The 19,987-nt window shown below is 51.8% G+C and overlaps 2 protein-coding genes across 3 annotated transcripts in view; one reads left to right on the top strand and one right to left on the bottom strand.

Annotated features, from left to right (window-relative positions):
• Window positions 1-199: 199 nt before the first annotated feature.
• FPGS (folylpolyglutamate synthase) lies at window positions 200-10,708 on the top strand (the record flags this gene model as incomplete). The annotated part of the gene is made up of 15 exons (XM_080927085.1): window positions 200-337; window positions 1,567-1,695; window positions 1,782-1,835; window positions 2,795-2,859; window positions 5,527-5,641; window positions 5,745-5,822; window positions 5,919-5,980; window positions 6,062-6,164; window positions 6,267-6,344; window positions 6,558-6,705; window positions 6,792-6,881; window positions 7,604-7,754; window positions 8,187-8,262; window positions 8,653-8,719; window positions 9,858-10,708. 15 exons carry the CDS (start codon window positions 200-202, stop codon window positions 10,265-10,267), a joined length of 1,764 nt encoding a protein of 587 aa, XP_080783211.1. The 3' UTR covers window positions 10,268-10,708.
• A 106-nt stretch (window positions 10,709-10,814) lies between these two features.
• ENG (endoglin) overlaps window positions 10,815-19,987 on the bottom strand; it is a 33,863-nt gene continuing 24,690 nt past the window's right edge. For both annotated transcript variants that reach the window (XM_080927087.1, XM_080927088.1), the window contains 10 exons: window positions 19,586-19,706; window positions 19,112-19,286; window positions 18,763-18,905; window positions 15,366-15,503; window positions 15,113-15,151; window positions 14,511-14,627; window positions 13,969-14,220; window positions 13,145-13,199; window positions 12,118-12,219; window positions 10,815-11,957 (listed from right to left, as the gene is read on the bottom strand). In XM_080927087.1, the coding sequence (XP_080783213.1) occupies window positions 11,833-11,957; window positions 12,118-12,219; window positions 13,145-13,199; window positions 13,969-14,220; window positions 14,511-14,627; window positions 15,113-15,151; window positions 15,366-15,503; window positions 18,763-18,905; window positions 19,112-19,286; window positions 19,586-19,706 (1,267 nt within the window). In that variant the 3' untranslated portion in view covers window positions 10,815-11,832. The remainder of the gene's footprint in view (window positions 11,958-12,117; window positions 12,220-13,144; window positions 13,200-13,968; window positions 14,221-14,510; window positions 14,628-15,112; window positions 15,152-15,365; window positions 15,504-18,762; window positions 18,906-19,111; window positions 19,287-19,585; window positions 19,707-19,987) is intronic.

Below are 19,987 nucleotides of genomic sequence, written 5' to 3'. Positions count from 1 at the left end.
CCCTTAGAAGCATGGCTAGAGCAGTGCACCACAAAGTCATCTGCCCCTCTCAAAGATGGCCGCGATAAGACGTCTGTTCTCATTGGTTGAGAGAAATCGAGAGCCTCTGATTGGAGGGGATCTTACAGGCGCGTCAGGGCAGGGCGGGGCTAAGCGGGGCGGCTCCGGCCCAGGCCTAGTTTGCGGTGGCAATAGGACTATGTCGTGGGCGCGGAGCCATCTGTTCTCAGCTCTGTCCCTGGCAGCTGTTTCTGCGCGAGGTGCAACGACGGAGGGCGCGGCGTGGCGGTGGTTGAGTGCGTGGCCTGCACCGCAGGAACCGAGCATGGAGTATCAGGTTTCTGACCGTTCCGCGGGCAAACGGTCCCGTACTGACACGTGGGCAGGACCGGAGCCGTGCTCTGCTCTCTGCCAGCTGCTGGGACCATCCAAGCACGAAGTTGCGGGACTCGGGAGGCGGGGACATCCCGGAGTCCAGGGGAGGTTACCGGGACCGGAAAGTTAAGCTCAGGCGGCCCGGTGTGGGAATTCTGAGAGCGCTTGTCGTGTGTTGCAGAGGGAATGGGCGCTGGTGACACACCAGAACGTCCAGAGTCTGAATTGAGTTGTTGAAGTTCCAATGACCCCAGCATTGCACTGGAAATGCAGGATGAGGGGGAAGGGAGGAGTCCTGGAGTACAGAGTGGAAATACCCGGAAAGATCTAGGGATGGGGTCTCTTTAAGACTCGAAGACTAGAATCCAGGTTTTCAGAATTGGTTGGCGGGCAGGCAGAAAAAGAGGCAATAAAGAGACTAAGAATCTAGAGAACAAACTGTAGATTATCAGGGTCAGTTGTCAGTGACCAGAACTTAATGCTAGCTAGGCAGGTGGCACCGGTTCTGGACTGTGAGGCTTCCAGCCAAGCCTTGAGGATAAGAGGGCAGGTGACCAGTCTGGTGCCTGAAAAGAAACTAAGCACAGATTTCTCAGAATGTGGGTGTAGTTTATATCCTCAAACACCTCTCATTTAGTCCTGGTTGTTTTCTGTTCCCACTCCTGTGCCCCAAAGCCATCTCCTGAGGCTGTCTGTACACACTTGTGGATTCTGGCTGGATGACTTTTGGGCATATTTTCCCTCCCTCTGTACCCCCTCTTCCGGGTCTAATTGCTTACTTATATTGCCTTGGGGTTAGAATGTGGAATTCCAGAGTCTCAAATATTCCAAAATTCAAAGTTCCTAGATTTCTGATGTCCTGGCCCCAGCTCAATGAGTAGAGAGAGTAAGGATAAAGCCTCCCTCCCAGGGCAGGTGTTGTATATGAAGGCTTAGGGCAAAGAAGGCAGCCCAAGAAATAAAGGTCCATTAATCTTGCCAGTTTTACCTGGCACGCCCTGGGTGGGGCTAGCTTGCCCGTGGCTCCTATTTTTGCTAGATCTGGAAATATGCCCGGGCTGTCCCCACCAAGGAGCTGTAGGCAAAAGCGACATGGCTGGTATACCGGGCCTGTTGCCCTGTTTTTGCCACTGGTGGGCTGGGTCCCTCTGTCCTTAAGGACCCTCACTGAACTGGAACTATGGTTGCCAGGATGCTGTGCGCACGCTCAACACCTTGCAAACCAATGCCGGCTACCTGGAGCAGGTAAAGCGTCAACGGAGTGACCCCCAGGCACAGCTCGAGGCTATGGAGATGTACCTGGTACGGAGTGGACTGCAGGTAAGGTCGGAGATCCTTCAGAACATCCCTACCCTATCTGCTTGGGAGCCCAGTGGCTGAGGCGACGACCTGTCCGTCTGTTGTAGGTGGAGGACTTGAACCGGCTAAACATTATCCATGTCACTGGGACCAAAGGAAAGGTAAGAGTACTCCAGGAAGAGTCCATGTGGTGGACTGGTACCATCCACCTTTTTTTTTTTTTTTTAAATACTTATTTTATGTGTATGAATACACTATGTCTGTCTTCAGACACACCAGAAGGGGGCACCAGATCCCATTACAGATGGTTGTGAGCCACCATGTGGTTGCTGGGAATTGAACTCAGGACCTCTGGAAGAGTAGTCAGTGCTCTTAACCACTGAGCCATCTCTCCAGCCCCCTCCTGTCTGCCTTTATTAATTGAGTCTCTACATGCTGCTACCAAATAGCAACTTAGGGTGTCTTGTTAGGATCACTATTGCTGAGATGAAACACTGTGACCAAAAGCAACTTGGGGAGGAAAGGGTTTATTTCACTCACAGTTCCATACAACAACTTATCATCAAAAGAAGTCAGGACAGGAACTCAAACAGGGTGGGAACCTGGAGGCAGGAGCTGTTGCAGAGGCCACAGAAGAGTGCTGCTTACTGGCTTGCTCCTCATGGCTTGCTCAGCCTGCTTTCTTATAAAAACTCAGGACCACCAGCCCAAGGATATCGCTATGCCCCCCCCCCCACCCGCCAGTGGGTCAGGCCCTCCCTTTCAGTCACTAGTTTTAAAAATGCCTTTATGCTGGATCTTACCGAGGCTCCCATAAGCTGGATTAGTTGAGGTTCCCTCCTCTCAGATGACCAGCTTATGCCAAGTTGACATAAGACTATGGGGCAAGTAGGGAAGAAGAGTTTATTTGGCTGTAAGTTCTGAGGGATGTAGATCCTCATGGCAGGAGATAGAATTGTACCCTCAGGAAGAGATGGGCGCTAGTGTTTGCCTTCCTCTGTCAACCCTGCCTAGAAAGTTCTCTCCAGGCCTGCTCAAAGCTTGTCTCCCTGGTGATCTGGGTGCTGCCAAGTTGACAATCAACAGTACCCATCATTTCACCCCACCCAATGCTTTCCAGGGCTCCACCTGTGCCTTCACCGAACGGATCCTGCGGAATTATGGCCTGAAAACTGGCTTCTTTAGGTACTGGGCTCTGTGTGTGTGTGTGTGTGTGTGTGTGTGTGTGTGTGTGTGTGTGTGTGTGAGAGAGAGAGAGAGAGAGAGAGAGAGAGAGAGCACACAGGCAAGCTCTAGAGGGCTATAGTGCTAGAGCCAAAGTCAGCCCCCCCCCCAGAGATTCAGCAAACATTATATCCACAGCCCCTATTTTAGCCCACTAATAGCAGCCATCAGTTTCTATCAGGGATAAAATGGAGGAAAGATCTGAAGGTGTGGCCTAAGCACCTGCCTGGAAGAAGAAATTTTTTAAATTATTTTTACTTTATGTGTATGCATACTTTGCCTGCACGTATGTGCTTCATGTGTGTGCCCTAATAGAACTGGGATTCCAGAGGGTTCTGAGCCGCGTCTGTGCTCGAAATGAAAACCCCAGTCTTCTGCAAGAGCATTCAGTGCTCTTCACTGCTGAGCCATTGCTCCAGTCCCTGTTTGAGGCAAGTGTCGCTCTAGCCCAGGCTGACCTGGAACTTACTCTGTCCCCCAGGCTGGCCTTGGGATCTTCCTACCTCAGACTCCTATTGGAGTTGCAGGTGTGAGCCACCATATGCAGCTTGGTTTTGCTTGTTTTTTTTAATGTTTGTTTTGTTTGGGGGGGGGGTGCCTCTATGAAGCTCTGACTAGCCTGGAATTCTATAGATTAGTCTGACCTAGAACTCACAGAGATCCACCTGCCTCTGCCTCTTGAGATTAAAGTTGTGCACCACTTTACCCAACTTTAGTATGATTTATGTATGTGTGTTGGGTCTCTCACTGAACCTGGCGTTTCCTAGGTTCAGCTGGATGATTATTCATTAGCAGCCCCCAGGGATCCTCTTATCTTTGCCTCCTTAACAGTGGTGTAGTAGACTCACAACCACTGGATTTTTTTGTTTGTTTGTTTGTTTGGTTTTTTTTTGGTGGGGTGGGGGTTGGGGGGCTTAAGGGGTGAAGTGTGAGAATGCTGGAGCTCTGAATGCAGGTCCTCAAACTTGTGTGGCAAGCACTTTACTGACCGAGCCATCTCCCAGGCTTTCCAGATCCAATTTTTAAGCACAGAGAGGTTTCTCTAAGAGAAACAAACCTGACTCATGAAGGTCGGTCTCCACTGGGAGGCAGTAGAGCTCTGCCAGCCTTAGCTGTAGTTTTTTCTGGTCACAGCGCCCCCTTGTGGTGGCGCACAGACATCAGGTGCAGGAGATGTGGAGGGTCTGTGTCCTAAGTAAGCCTCTCCTCACCTGTCACCTTAGATGAAGGCTGGTTCAAAGGAACGGTTATGATTGTGCTCCTTGGGGGAGGAGCATATCCGTGGTTAACTATCAGTTCTGTCAGGCCACCTCCGTAAGCATCTGAAACCAGTTGGCTGTGGCCATTTCAGATCAACATGTTTTTTCTGGAACTGGTGATTGTTCAAAATAAAGATGGTGTCACACACCTTTCATCCCAGCACTCAGGAGGCAGACAGGCTGTGAGTTCAAGGCCAGCCTGACCTACAGAGCGAGTTTCAGGACAGCCAGGGATATACAGAGAAACCCTGTCTTAAAAAACAAAAAGAAACAGAGATGGCTTGGTGTGAGAGGGTCTTTGAGGAATTATAAAGTAGACACATGTCTTAGAAGGCTTGTGTGATTGTGCACAGGGCACACTTATGCAGTGACATCAATAGTTGATGTGAACATAGAGGACAGTATATGTCTGTCACTGAGCAAAGGCTGGGAAGCAGTCTATGACTGTGTAAAGCAACTGTCTGTCTTCTAGAATAATCTTTCAGGAACTGAATGTGGTGGCACATGCCTGTAAAATCTCTCACTTGAGGGATGTAGGCAGGAGAATCAGGAATTCAGGGTTATCCTTAGCTATGTAGTGAGTTGGAGGTCAGCCTTGGCTATATGAGACCTTTTTTAAAAAAGCTAAATAGAAATAAAAAGAATACTTTTTTTTTTTTAAGCTTGACAACATGGAATGATTTTTTTCTCATTATGTTGACTTTCTTAGTGCATGTGTGTTTGAATGTGTGCATTTGCTGTAACTCATGTGCAGAGGTCAGAAGACAACCTTTAGGAGTAGTTTTTCTCCTTCCACCCTGTGAGTTCTTGGGATGAACTCAGATCAGTAAGTTTGGCAGCAAGTGCCACGTTGCTGGCCCCCAATAACAGTGTTAGGAGTAAAACCTCTAACCGCTGACCTTGGCCCATGTGGCCAATCGGATGTGAATGGGGCAGGGGAGTACATGACTCTGATGGTTCCTCCCTCTGCATGTATGGCTTTGAGACCGGAAGGCAGATGGGTGTTATAGGCACATGTTAGCAGGGTTACTGATCCTTGTGTGATGGAGAAGCATAGGACTTTTGGGGCCCAGAGACTATGATAGATCATCCTGGGGAAAGGGCTATCTCCCTCCTTTCTGGTAGGGGCATCATAATTGAGAGTGATATAATAGGATGAACCGGAGGTCGGGCTAGAGACCAGAGGTGCTTCTAAGATGCTGGAGTGGGGCCCAGGGGTCTGTGGGGTCTGGAGGCCCTAGGCAGGAGCTCAGACTCTTAAGGACTTCATGGAGCCTCAGGAACAGGGGCAAATACAGTCTGACTAGGGCAAGGAAGGGCCTGAGGCTTGGGAAGGGGGGAGTCCCGATGACCCCAGGTCTCTCGGCAGCTCTCCCCACCTGGTGCAGGTGCGTGAGCGGATCCGAATCAACGGGAAGCCCATCAGCCCTGAGCTCTTTACCAAGCACTTCTGGTGCCTCTATAACCGGCTGGAGGAATTCAAGGTACTGTGGCTGGAGGGCTGGGGAAGGCCCATCTCCCCAGAGCAAGGGGCATGGGGACTGTGGGACTGTGGGGCTCTGTCCCCTGACTGGTTCCTGTGTGCAGGATGACAGCCACAATTCCATGCCCACTTACTTCCGCTTCCTCACACTCATGGCCTTCCACGTCTTCCTCCAAGAGAAGGTGAGTATCTTGCCTAGACCCTGTATCTGAGTCCTCAGGGAGCTGAGAATGAGTGGAGGGCTTCCTGCTCCCTGTGTGCTGTTTGCTTTCCTACAGGTGGACCTGGCAGTGGTGGAAGTAGGCATTGGTGGGGCTTTTGATTGCACCAACATTATCAGGTGAGGCAACTGCGGCACAGCAGCCCGAAGCCTGCGCTGGGGGCTGGGCACTGTAGAGCAGGACCTTCTTGTCTTTTTCAGAAAGCCAGTGGTGTGTGGAGTGTCCTCTCTTGGCATTGACCATACCAGTCTGCTAGGAGATACAGTGGAGAAAATAGCATGGCAGAAAGGGGGCATCTTCAAGGTAACGTGGCAGGCCGAGGCAGGAGAGGGCTTCTAATCCTCCCTGTGTGACCTGAACCCCTCTGTGGCCTCAGCTGAAATCAGCCCCTGTGTGTGCCTACAGCCTGGTGTCCCTGCCTTCACTGTGGTACAGCCAGAAGGTCCCCTGGCCGTGCTGAGGGATCGAGCCCAGCAGATCTCGGTGAGTGGCTGGGTTGGTGGTGGGGTGACGTGGCATGCTGACTGTCTTCTGGATTCTTCATATGTGCAAGAGGGATGTGGGGGGGGCAGCTGTTGATGCTCCAGGACACATCTGCTTCTCGGAGCAGGTCTTGGTAGGCCCTGGTGTGGTCAGAAGGCCTTCTATCATAGTGGCGGTGGTGGCAGGTCAGCTGACCAGCTCTTTTCCCCACAGTGTCCCCTGTACCTGTGTCCACCATTGGAAACCCTGGAGAAGGTTGGACTGCCATTGTACCTGGGCCTAGAGGGAGAGCACCAGCGGCCTAATGCTGCTTTAGCCTTGCAGCTGGCCCGTTGTTGGCTGGAGCAGCAGGGCCACCATGGTAGGTGGGCCAGTGTGGGCATACAAGTGGGCAGTGAGCGGAGCCTGCCTTGGGGGGGTCTGAACACACAGACTCATACCCCATAGACATCCAGAAGCTGAAGGTATCCCGGCCAAGCATCCGGTGGCAGCTGCCCCTGGCACCTGTGTTCCGCCCTAGTGCCCACATGAGACGTGGTAAGTTGGCACTTCCTTCCCAGTCAGGACCATTACACATCTTTGTTCCCCTTGAGACGTATATTGAGCCCCATTTGTATCTTTCTGCCCTTTGAGATACCTCTTTTGGTTTCCTGTTTGGAGATTAGAGCAGTTGTAGATCAAGCCTCGGGGTGAGCATTCCTCTCTGGACTAGAGTTCACAAATCTTCTGAGGCTCAGTTTTCCTATCTGCCAAATGAGCTAATGCTAGCCCCCACTGCCAGGCGCTGTATTGATGGTTCCTGATGTGATGTCATTCAGTTGTGAGTGAGCCCAGAGCCTGGAAACCTGGAGCAGCCGTAGCTGCTGTCTGTCATCAGACTGAGGATGCCTCTGTTCTCATCCTCAAACTGCTTTCAGCCCACACTAGGGCTTATACTGTTAGACCCCTTTAGAACAGTTTCAGTGTGCCAGGCTGCTGTCAGGAACAGCCCTGGAGTCAGGGTTGCTGTCAGGCATGATGGCTCTGGAGCAGATCTTAGCAAGTGCAAGCCCTAGCTCTCACTTGCAGTGTGAGCTCAACACTGGCTGCCACTGGGAATGTATGATTGTTTGGCAGCCCTGTCTCAGAGCTGTCTGGAAGGTTTCATAACAGGACAGCCCATTCCAGGAACCTAGGGACAGCCTGGTTCTGCCTGTAGGGCCAGGAGATCCCAGGCCTTGTTGTGGATCCCAGAGCACTGTCTCATCTGCCTTTGCCAGGGCTTAGGGACACAGAGTGGCCTGGCCGGACACAGGTACTCCAGCGGGGACCCCTCACCTGGTACCTGGATGGTGCTCATACCACTAGCAGTGTGCAGGCCTGTGTGCACTGGTACAAACAGTCACTGGAGCGCAGTAGACGCATCGATGGGTGAGCTCTCTTGCAAGGCTGGGCAGGCAGGGGGCGGGGTTGTAGGTAATAACCCCTTTAGGGCTGATATCGGTAGCTAACAGTGGGCTGTAACCTGCTCTTAAGGGGGGGAATGTTATACTGATAATTCTTCAGCAGTGATGCCACTTACGTGGCACAAAATTGAAAATGTACTGAATGGTGTTTCTATAGTAAAATCTATATGCTGGAGCTGGAGAGAAGGTTACAGGCCCTTGCTGCTCTTGCAGAGAACCCAGATTCAGTTCCCCGTACCCACATGGTTACTCACAACTGTCCATAACTCTAGTTCCGGGGAGTCACGGGGCATTGGGGATGGAGCAGTTGGGAGGAGGGTTAGGTTCTGGGGAGATGGCTGGAGTGGACTGGGAAGGAGGGCAGAAGACAAGCCTCACTCACTTCTTCCTGACGCAGTGGTCATGAAGTACACGTCTTGCTCTTCAACTCCACTGGTGACAGGGACTCTGCTGCCCTTCTGAAGTTGCTGCAGGTAAAGGACCCACCTGGAGGGTGGGCTGCAGGTAGCACTGGTTCTTGCTTGGGGAAACTGCGTTGGTTCTAGGACCATTTCCCACTTAGAGCGGGAGGCTGAAGTGGTTCATATCTAGAAACTACCCCAGCTTGGGTTTGCTAGGCTGCCCTAAGTAGGTACCACCTGAATCTTCATTCAGAACAGTACACGTATGCAAGTACTCTGTGCACTGAGGCAGATGGGCTGGTGAGGAAGGCCTGCAGCTTGTTACCACCCAGCTCATTAATATCCCAGTGCAGGGGTGGGCATCTCCAGAGGTGTGGCTGGGGGATATCTAGAAGTCAAGTGGGGATGAGGTCCATCCTTTCAGAAGACTGATACTAACTACATCTCCCCTTGGTCTCCCAGCCCTGCCATTTTGACTATGCTGTTTTCTGCCCCAACGTGACAGAAGTTTCATCCATAGGAAATGCAGGTGAGGTGACAGATGGTACCACTAAAGCTAGGCGCCTGTGGCAGGCAGCTCAGTGAGGAGCAGGGACTTCCAAAGCCTGCTAGGAGACAGCATTTTCTTAACAAAAGATTTATTTTTATTGTTTGTGTGTGTCTGAGTACCCAGCTCCTGTAGAGGCCAGAAGTCATTAGATCCACTGGAAGTGGGGTTACAAATGGTGGACAGCCACCACGTGGGTACGGGGGGAGCCAAACCCGGCTTCTCTGCTAGAGTAGCAAGGGCTTCTTAACAACTCAGTGTCTCCAGCCCCAGGGCATATAGATTTTATTGTAGAAACACCATCTGGTACATTTTCAAAGTTGTGGCATGTTGTCTCAACATTGGAGAAGAATTATCAGGTCTAGCATTGTTTAAAAGGGCAGGTTGTGGCCCACTGACGCCTGCTGAAATCAACTCAGTAGGATTCAACTAAGATTTATTGACTAGCAGAGAGTAGAGAGTCCCGGTGTGCTCCGCATGAAGATGAGCAGGTACTGCCTGCTGAAGACTCAGCTCTGGGCACCAAGAATGTGAAGTACATTTAAAAGCTGTTTTTATTACATTAATTAACTAATTTGGGTTGGGGCACATGAGTGGAGGCCAGAGGACAATCTAGGGGAATCTCTTCCCACCATGTGGGTTGTGGGCCATGGGGAGTAGACACAGGCTGTCAGGCTTAGTGGCAAGTACCCCCCACACACACACTCAGCCATCTCACTGGCTCCCAGAATGATTTCTGTACTATACTGCATTGTATTTTAAAAACCTTGAAGGAATATGAACCGTGCAGATAGACCTCCAGGTCCCACATCGGACCATCGGTGGGGAGAGCTGGGATCCGTATTTTTTAACAGGCTTCTTGGGAAACACTCATGACCACATGGTGAGGGATCCCCTGGGGACACTTTGTAAAGATGTGTGGGAGTTATGGAGTTGGAGTACCGGGCTCTGCTTCTCGTGACAGTGAGCAGGCAGCACTGGTCACAGTCCACTGTGCAGACAACCAGCAGAGTCTGGTGAAGTGATGCTTCTTAGGGCCAGGAGCTAAGCAAATGCTCACTGCACCCCCGACCCCTTTTCTTCTCCCCTCCACTGACATGCCTTGTTCTGGGCCCCACAGACCAGCAGAACTACACTGTGACTCTGGACCAGGTGCTGCTTCGCTGCCTTCAACACCAGAAGCATTGGAACTGCCTGGCAGAGAAACAGGCCAGCTCCAACCTCTGGGGCAGCTATGGCCCAGAACCTGCCGGGCCAGGCTCCCTGCTGCTGGCACCACACCCACCTCAGCCTACTAGCTCAAGCTCCCTTGTTTTCAGCTGCATCTCCCACGCCTTGCAGTGGATCAGCCAAGACCGTGATCCCATCTTTCAGCCCGAGAGCCCTCCAAGGAACCTTCTCAACCACCCCACAGCCAACAGTGGGGCCAGCATCCTCCGTGAGGCTGCTGCGGTCCATGTACTGGTTACAGGAAGCCTGCACCTGGTGGGTGGGGTTCTGAAGCTGCTGGATCCCACTATGTCCCAGTAGCCAACCTGCACCAGCCTGCCTTTCCACCCTTATACTCAGTGCCTTGTGATTTCTGCTCTCAGATTCTTTTGAGACTGGCCCAGGGTCCTGGGCTCTTGTATGGTGTAGGGATGGGAGAGGCTCTGTGCCTTGTCCTCTCCTTCCTCTGGCAGACACAGCAGGGGGTTTCCCAGAGTTCCTACCATCAGTAGGCTTTCAGCCCACCCATCTCCCTGCCCACCCTGCTGCCTCTGGGCACGGGTCCAGCTTATTCGAGCTGCCTGAGAAGCCTGTGATTCTGCCTGAGGTTAGACCAGAGACTTCCTCCTCCCTCCCAATGCCTTCTGCCAAAAGAGGGGACCCTTGCCTGGGCATTTGGGGACTATGTTGCTGGAACTAACTGAAGTTTTTAAACCCTTTTATTTTTTAATTTTGTAAATAAATGACAAAACTTTTGATTGATTCTATCCTCCCAGCTCCCTCATCAGACTTTTGGGTGTTTGGGTTTGGCACTTCGCGAGTACAGGAGCTAGAGTCCTGGCAGTGTGGCCTGGGGTTAGTTCTCTCCTCAGAGCGTGAGGTGGCCTGTGTCATGAAAGACTAGACCAACGTTTGTGTGCCAACAATGTGTCCAAGCTGGATGCCCATCTTACAGATGAGGGATGGTCCACAGGCCCATTGCCTACAAGGGTCATGTGCAGGATTAGAACCCAGAGCTCTATAGGGGTAGCTACATCCCAGACCCCAGAGACTGTAGGCAGGGCTTTTTAGTGTTGGGTTTCTGTCCTCTCTGTCCCAAAGTTGGACTACCAAATGAGTGAGCAGCAGAGAGGACTGGCTTCCTCCAAACATGGGCTCTGGCTGTCTGCTACCAGGCCAGCCCGAGGGGTGTGTACCCTTGTTCTGTGACATAATGGCCCTTTTCCTTCTCCCATACAACCCAAAGGGGCACTGGTTTCATGTCTGATTTATTGGTGAATATACAAGGCTTGGCCCAGGACCAGCCGCCTGGTCACTTCCCTCCTGCTGCCTGCCCAATGGATGGGCTGGGAGGAGCTCTCTGGGAGGGGCTGGGCTCCCCCACCCACTCTTCTTGCCATCTTCTGAGTTGAGCACCCCTCAGCTTCTGTTTACCCCACCAAAGTTGTGCTAGTCCAGGCGAGGAGGTTCCTAGGACCAGATGCAGGCAGCTCTGAGCTAGGCTGGGCATGTCTGAGTTCTTGCCTCCCACCCTGCCCAGTTCATTAGCACAGGATCCAGCTTGAAGGCAGAGGCTTAGGCTTATACAGCAGCAGTGCCGTGTCTTTCTGTAGTCCTGGGCAACCATATCCTAGAGCCCCTGGGTTGGGCAGGTAAGATGGGGTGAGGGGATCCCAAGATATTCCAAGCTGGAGTCTCCACTGGCAACAAGCTCTTCGATGGAGGTCTGAGGGGCAAATCCAGGGCGAGTGCTCCATCCTTGGCTGAGGGGAGGTGCTTGGCTCCTGGGACAAGTTCATGGCTGGTGGTTCCCAGTTTGTGGTTGCTCCATCTCTCCTGCAGGGCAAGGACTGGCTGGGGGGCTCCCTGAAGCTCCAGGCTGGGTACTATGCCATGCTGCTGGTGGAGCAGGGGGTGCTCTGAGTGCTCCCGATGCTGTGGTTGGTACTGCTGCTCTCAGAGGAGGCCGGGGCAGCCACTGCCACCACGGGCTCCCTCTTGCTGGGGGCACCTGAGGGGCGTGGGCAGGGGTGGAGGTCAGGGCCTCAGCCAGAACTCCCCACGTCCTCAGAGGCTTCCCTAGGTGTGCCCTGGGGTGGTATGGAGAGGCCCTGAGCACTCACTTTAGGAGGGAGGGGGCGGGGGTGGGGGGGGAGGCTTGGGATACTCACGTGTGTGAGAATAGATGTACCAGAGCGCAGCTGTGAGCAGAGCCCCAATGAGGAAGGCACCAAAGGTGATGCCTAGTACGGAGGGCAGGACGAGGCCTTTGCCTGTGTGACCAAAGGAGGGCAGAGTTAGTCAGTGTATTCCAGCCGCAGGCCTGTCCCTACCTTGTCATGCTAGTCTGGGTCACAGGTATTAGCTGGTTTCGGTTGAACCAGTGACCCCTGACTTCTCCAAACATAAGCCTCTTCATCTAGCTCAGTACAGTACTAAGCAGAGGGCCCAGACAGCTGGGATTTTTGGGCCAACCTCCTGTCTCCAAATCCTAGCAGATAAACACCTTTATGGATGGTACAGTGGGTGTGAGAATAAAAAGGCCCACTCTGCCATGCTGTGGCCTTAGGTCAGCACTTCCCCTACCAGCCACTCCATCTCTGCACCTCACACTAGATTCAAACAGGCCAGAGCATCTTTGGAAAACTAGTGCTGCTCAGGTTACTGCAGGCTTTGCTCCTGTCTTTTACGTAGCCCTGGGCCCCCCATCTCTGGCTTCCTGTCTGCGCAGGAAGCTTGTAGCCCTGTATTCTCAATCCTGGCTGCGGGTGGGGACGTGCCATCTTAGACTATATGGTGTTTATCTGCCCCTAGCAACAGGGACTCTCTTGCCTAGTGGTTCCTTGTCCCAGAGGAACAAATAGAGACCAGAGGGTGTTAGGTTAAGGGGGCTGCCTCCACCCTGATGTATCAAGGGATGTAAGGCCTATACCATAGCTAAGGTGCCTTATGTTCTATTTGGGAGGTCAAGTCCTCCATCAAGGTACGCCGTGACTAGCGGGACAGAAATGAGTCCCAAGAGGTGTCTGAGGCTGGAGGGCTGTCCCATGACAGTGTTCCCCTGTTAAGATACAGCAAGATATCTTGCTGTGAGCTCCTAGGCTCCTGGGCCCGAAAAACCCTCTTCTCCTCCCAAGGGATACACCACATCTCCCCACCAGAATCTGGGCTCCATTCCCAGCACTGTGCCCTACTCACCAGACAGGTCAGGGCTGACGATGTTCAGGCGCACGGAGACTGTCTTGTAGACTTCCTGAGGAGGGAGGAGAGTGTAAGTGGTCCAGCCTTCAGCTGGCAGCATGTGGTTCTCCCTGTCTCTGCAGCTCTCCCTTGCTACCATCCCAAGCCTTGGCTGAGTCTTTAGTCCACCATTTTCAGGCTGTGAGCCTGCAGAAGAGTCCTAGAGAGACTTGTGGTATGCAAGAACAGCAGGACAGCCTGTGGCCGCTGTAAATGGTCTTCAGGATTCCTGGAGGCCTCTGATGGCCATGTGGATAGTAGGAGCTCAGCAAGCCGTGAGCCACAAGCCAGATCAGCCTAGATGCTTGGAGGCTCAGGGCCTGGAAGATAGGCATGGCTGTCTGGGGCTCCAGCTTTAGGTGGTTTTGAGTTCTGAAAATCTGTGTGCAGACGCCTGGAGTGTTCTTGTGAGTGTGTCAGGACTCACTGGGCAGTAAAATGTGATACTAGCAGAGCAGAGTATCAGGTTTCCTGAGATCTGTCACACTGCTGATCACCACATGGGTAGGTGGGCAGATGGGCGGATGGTAACATATACAGAGGTTAAACATATAGACAGAGAGTTACAGTGGTGGGCATATGCTAACACCACAGTCTCCATGAGGCTGTAGGTATCAGTGGGTGCCCGAGAGCCAGGCTGTCAAGTCCCACCGTCCCCCATGCCTGCCTCTGCTCTGTGGGCTGCCAGCTGTTTCTAGATCCCACAGCATTGTCACCTCTTTACCTTCAAACCCCAGACCCATAAGTGTCCTTGAAACTAGGCCCGAGTCATATCCACTCACCTGGGACAAGGTACTAGGTTGTAAGGCTAAGTTGCAGCTCAGGGTGCCAGCTGTGGGCGTGGGCACCATATACACACGGAGGAGAAAGCTGAAGCGTGGGTCACCTTCAGGGCTTGGAGACAGTAAGCTCACACAGCTGCCCGCGGCTGCTCGGCTCTGGATGAGTTCCACCATGTCTCCTTCGGGTCCCAAATCTAGATGGCAGCTGTCTAGCTGGACTGTGACCTCAGAGGTCCGTGGAGACATGCTCACCTGCACAGACAGGGACAGGGGAAGAGATACATGTAGGTATCCTTGGCCCTTCGCTGATGCCCTCATGACGGAAGCCAGAAGGGGAGACCCCAACCCCTCTGAATAAAAGACAAGAAGGGGTCCCACAGGGGAAAAAAAAACAGGAAGGGCAGGGTGACATTCCAACTTGCAATTCCCTTTCTATCTGTCCCCCACACCCAGGCTGGTCCCCTCCATCCATCAATCTCTCTAGCAATGCTGGGAAGAAAGGCCCGTAGAAGACGCAAGGAGTTAAGTGGGGTGCTCGGTACCTGTACGAAGCCCTGCTGTCCTAGCTCGATGGTGTTGGATGCCTGGAGGAAGTGCGGGCTGAGGTAGAGGCCCAGCTGGAAAGAGAGGCTGTCCATATCGATGCACTGTATCTTTTTCTGCGGGAGGGCATGAGGAGGCAGGCAGTGTGAGCGGGGTGGCAGCAGGGTCGCCTGACCCCCATCCTCACCTTTCAGATAACGAGCTCATACTTCTCATATTTATGAAGGACTCGGGTGGCATCGGGCTAACTGGAAGAAACCTCACACCTCTCAGTAATGCCCCTAAAGACCCATAGGGGTGGGATCTTGTCTCGTGCCCCAGTTTACAGCCAATGACCATCGAGTCCCAGGAAGGTTAAACGATTTCCCCAAGGTCACACAGCCACCGTGTGCTAGTCGTCTCGATTTAAGAAGCTGAAATCCTCAGCAGCATTATGGCCATTGTATAGAAGGAGAAACTGAGGCACACTGGGAACACGGGCCTTGTTAGGATTCAGGCCTGAGTTTCCTGAGGCCTGCTCTCATGGTGGGCCAGAAAGTGGCCCCACCCCAGCAGTACCCTCTGAACCAGTTAGAGAGCATCCTAGGAGCATCCATCTTACCCGAAGTGGTGGTGAGCCTGACGGGAAATTGATGATCACCTGCAAAGAAAGAGCCGAGACACTGGTCAGAGGCAACGGTCCCAAAGGATATCCCACCTCCCAGACCCGAGTTATGGATGGGAAGGCCAAGCTAAGCAATGTCTATGCTTCAGCTCCTACTCAGTACTGCTCCCCGCTCCCCAAAATGTCCCAGGCATCAATAAGGTGACAATGACTCTGCAGGACTTGGTACCTTCCTGGTCCCAGGCCTCACCTCATTGCTGATCACGTGGGCGGTCACTTTCGTACCGCAGCTGGAGTAGGTGCTACGCAGGACAAGGTGGCCATCATTCTCTTCAGCCTGACAGCTGGAGTCCCAGAAAGCCAGGCCTGTGATGGTGCACTGTAGAGTCTGACCCAGGGGAGAAGGGCATCGTCAGGAGGTCCGGCATTCCCTGGGGCCTCACTGTCACTACAGAAACACTGTAAGTACTGCTCACGGGGGCTGCAGAGATGGCTAAGAGCCCTGGCTGTTCTGACAGAGGACCCAAGTTCAGTTCCCAGCACCCAGCCTATGTCAGAATGCTCACTGTTACTTGAGCTCCAAAGGATGACTCCTGGCCTCATGGGCACCTGTGGGTATGTGCACATGCCCCTCACCCTACACATAATTTAAAAATAAGTAAAACAAATCCTTATTGGAACCTTTCTAAGGAGATATGGATGGTTTCCCAAAGAAAGCTCTGACTTCAGAAAAGCCAGAAAAAAAAAAAATTACTCAGTGGAGGATGGGCAGCTAGAATGTCTTCTTATTTTTGAGTTTCTGGGAATTGAACCCAGGGAATGGGGGGGGGGAGGTGTGTGTGTTAGTTATTTTGCATAAAAGTGTGTGTATGCACCACGGAAGTGGAGTTATAGAGGGTTGTGAGCTACCATGTGGGTGCTAGAAACCAAACTCAAGTCTTTTGAACAGCAAGTGCTTTTAACTGCTCAACCACTGCTCCGATCCTGTCTTACACTTAAACTTTGTTTTAGCCATTGGGTAGAGGTATACATCTCTAATCTTGGCACTTGGGAAGCAGAGGCAGGGCAGCTCAACCGAATTCAAGGCTAGTCTGATCCACAGAGGTCGTCAGTCCCAGGACAGCCAGGGAAACCCTGACTCTGAAGAAATAAATCAACCAGCAAACGTTCAAAAGGTTAAATTGGGAATCTGGAGAGATTGTTTAGTTCCCACACACACACACACACACACACACACACGTGACAGTTCACAATTGTCTGCAACTCTGCTTCCAGGGGATCCAATGGCTTCTTCTGGCCTCCGTGAGACACGAGGTGAACAGACTTTCATGCAGGCAAAACACCCACATACATTTAAAAAATATTTTTTAAAAAATTTTTAAAAGTTAAAAGTTGGGCTGGAGAGATGGCTCAGTGGTTAAGAGCACCAACTGCTCTTCCAGAGGTCCTGAGTTTAATTCCCAGCAATCAAATGGTGGCTCACAACCATCTGTAATGAGAACTGATGCCCTCTTCTGGTGTGTCTGAAGACAGCAACAGTGTACTCATATATAATAAAGAAATCTTTTTTTTTTAAGTTAAAAGTTAGGAATGGTGGTGTGTGCCTTTAATCTGAATCCCTTAGGAGACAGAGGCAGCCAGATCACTACTGAGTTTAAGACCAGCCTGGTCCATATAGCAAATTCCACACTACATGGTACATGGCCAGATCCTGAATCCCCATATAAAAGCAAGTTATTGTAGGGGGGCTGGGGGCACAGCTCGGTAGGTATAGAACAGACTTGAGACGTTTTTGGGACCCCAAATGGGTTCCATCCCCAGCACTGGGAGGTGGGTGGGGGAAGGGATAATTGAGTGAAACAAGCCAAAGGAGGCACATGCATGTGTTCTGTTTGTTTGGTCAAAAGCAAACTGAAAACTGAACAGTGTCGCATGCATATAATCCTAGCATACTGGAGGTGAGGTTAGAAGGCTCACAAATTCAGAAGGAAAGATGAAGATTTTCTCCATTCTGTGCAGGACATGGTGGCACACACCTCAGGAGGCAGAGACAGGTGGATCTCTGTGAGTTTAAGGCTCTAGTCCAATTAGGAATAGTGAAGGTCTTAGTTCCTCTCTTTGCCTCTATCTCTATGCTCATGTGTGAGTATGTGTATGTGTGTGCATGTACGTATGTACATATATTGATTCCCCATCCCAGTGGTTATATTCTAAAACATATGCACTTAAAATCTGTGCATGCAGTGTATGTACTCTGTGTGTGTGTGTGTGTTTTGTGTGTGCAGTTTATATACTCTGTGTGTGTGGTCTATCCATCTTATGTGCACCCGCACACAGGTAAACGTGTGTGGAAGGCAAAGTTAGATATCAGGCACCAGACATCTTTTACTACTGCACCTTAGTCTTTAAAACTGAACTATTATTGTTGTTGAGTGTGTGCCATGGTAGTGTGCACAGGTGAGGGTCAGAGCACAGCTCAGTGGAGCTGCTCCTCTCTTTCCGCCTTTAAGTGGGTTCTAGCAGGCTCTGCAGCAAGTGTATTACCACTGGGTCATCTCACTGGTTTCATCCACATCATTCTTGTGAGATGCGATCCTCCCTCTGCCCTCCCCCTCAACAGGGTATCACTGCATAGCCCTAGTTGGCCTGGAACTCACTCTGTAAACCAGGCTGGCCATTGAACTCACAGCTGCCTCTGCCTCCCAAGTGTTGGGATTAAAGGCACGTGCTACCACGCCTGGCAAGACAGGGCGGGTCTCCTGCTGAACCTGGATCTCACTGATTGGCTAGCCTGGCTGCTCCCTATGATTGTCCAGTAAACGCTTTACGCCCGGAGCATCTCCCCAGCCCTGGGCATTGTCTCTCTGTATTTATCAATCATGCAAAAGCCACATGGTACAAAGTTCTGTGACTGCCTGGCTCAACCACCATTAAGATTAATAATGACTATGCCAGGCAGCAGTGGCGCATACCTTTGATCCCAGCACCCAAAGGCAGAGTCAGGAAGATCTCTGTGAGTTCGAGGCCAGCCTGGTCTACTGACTGAGTTCTAAGACAGCCAGGGCCACACAGAGAAACCCTGTCTTGAAAAGAAAACAAATAAACAAAGATTTAAAATGACTACCTAATGTTGGTAGTTATTATTACTTGTGCTTTGAGATTGGGGCCCATGTAGCCTAGGCTATCCTTAAACTCCCTATGTAGTTGAGGATGAACCTATTTTCTTTCTTTTTTTAGAATATTTATTTATATATTATATATAGGCACACTGTAGCTGTCTCCAGACACAGCAGAAGAGGGCATCAGACCTCATTATAGATGGTTGTGAGCCACCAAGTGGTTGCTGGGATTTGAACTCAAGACCTCTGAAAGAGTAGTTGGTGCTCTTAACCACTGAGCCATCTCTCCAGCCTGACTATTGTCTTATATCAACCTTCTATGTAGCTTAGCCCAACCTGAAATTCACCATCTCCTGGCTCAGCCTCCCAGGTTCTGGGAATACCAGTGCATGGCTCTGTGCCCTGTTCCAACTGCATTTCACAAGTGACTCAACCAAGGCTGTGACTTGCCCTTACTGCCCGGGCTGGACCCCTGACATTCTTGGCTGTCCATGCCATCGCAAGGAGGAGGGGCAGGGCTTTACCTACCTGCACATGTTGTTTATTGAGTGCCAGAGTCATGATGTCATTGCCACACTTTGGCTGAATGAGGGACATAAGTAGCAAGGGGCTGCATGTGAGCTTGGGAGGTGTGGTCACAACTGGTGCAGGAGAGGTCTGGAGCTCGCCACCTGTGGGGCGGGTGGAGTGGACAGTCACTGAGTGCTGCTCACTGTGGGCGCTGGAGTTCTCGGGTGGCTAACCACTCGTCCCCGTGTGGCAGATGAGGCCAGGGAGACTCAGAGAAGCTGGCCTAAGCTCAAAGAACAGAGAGCAGCAAGCGTTGGGAAGGGAGGAGCAACAGGTCTGGGGACAGGGGTACAGGGCTGGGGCTCACCGCAGCCAGAGGCACTCAGGGAGACATCACTGGTCAGAGGGAGCTCTACAAAGGAGGCTACGATGCTGGCGTTGAGCTTGCGGGCCTCCCCTATCAGGCCTTGGGTTGTGTCTGGGAGCGGGAAGCCTTTGATGATGTTTTCTGGAAAGACGCTGATGGAGTATTCCCCAGTGGTCTGAAGGCAGAAAAGGACAGTTGGACCCTTAGCTATGAAGACTCCTGCCCTTCGCTTGTGCCTTACTGTCCCTTTCCTGCATCCTCTCTGTTTCCCCTTTGCCCTCTAACCCAACTCAGAGTTTGTATCTCCAAGGGTCTTCCTTGGCCCACCAGGCTATGTTAAGGGATTCCCTGGCCCACCAGGAAGTGCTTCCTGGACGTGGCTTTTACTTTAACAACTCAGATGGAGGTAGAAAGTTGGGCAGAAATAACCATGGTGTGCAAGGTCTCAGGCGGGGGTGGGGATGCAAGGCTCACCCAGATCTGCATGTTGTGGTTGGTATTGATGAACCAAGAGACATACGGAGGACCCTGCAGGATGAGAATGGCGTCCCCAGATGTGCAACTCATTTTCACCGTTACATTCACTGTCCGGGGCCTGCAGCAGGCAGATAGGTTGTAGGCTTTAGAATGGGAACAGACCTGGTGTGTTGGGTTGAATGGGATGTCAGCTCTAAGTCTGGAGTATTCGAATACTTGATCCCAGTTGAGGGATGCTTAGGGACGTGGGCCTTCCTGGAGGATGCTCTCTGCTCTTAGCTGTTGCTCTACCTGCCTGCTACCTGCACGCTGCCGTTGTGAACTTTTACCCTCTGGAACTGCGAGCCCAAAATCAACTCTTCTACACCTAGGTTGTGGTGTTTTACCTCAGCAATAGGA

Source organism: Micromys minutus (genome assembly GCF_963924665.1).
Source record: "Micromys minutus genome assembly, chromosome: 13".
Taxonomy (NCBI): Eukaryota; Metazoa; Chordata; class Mammalia; order Rodentia; family Muridae; genus Micromys; species Micromys minutus.
This window is presented reverse-complemented; position numbering and strand designations above follow the sequence as displayed.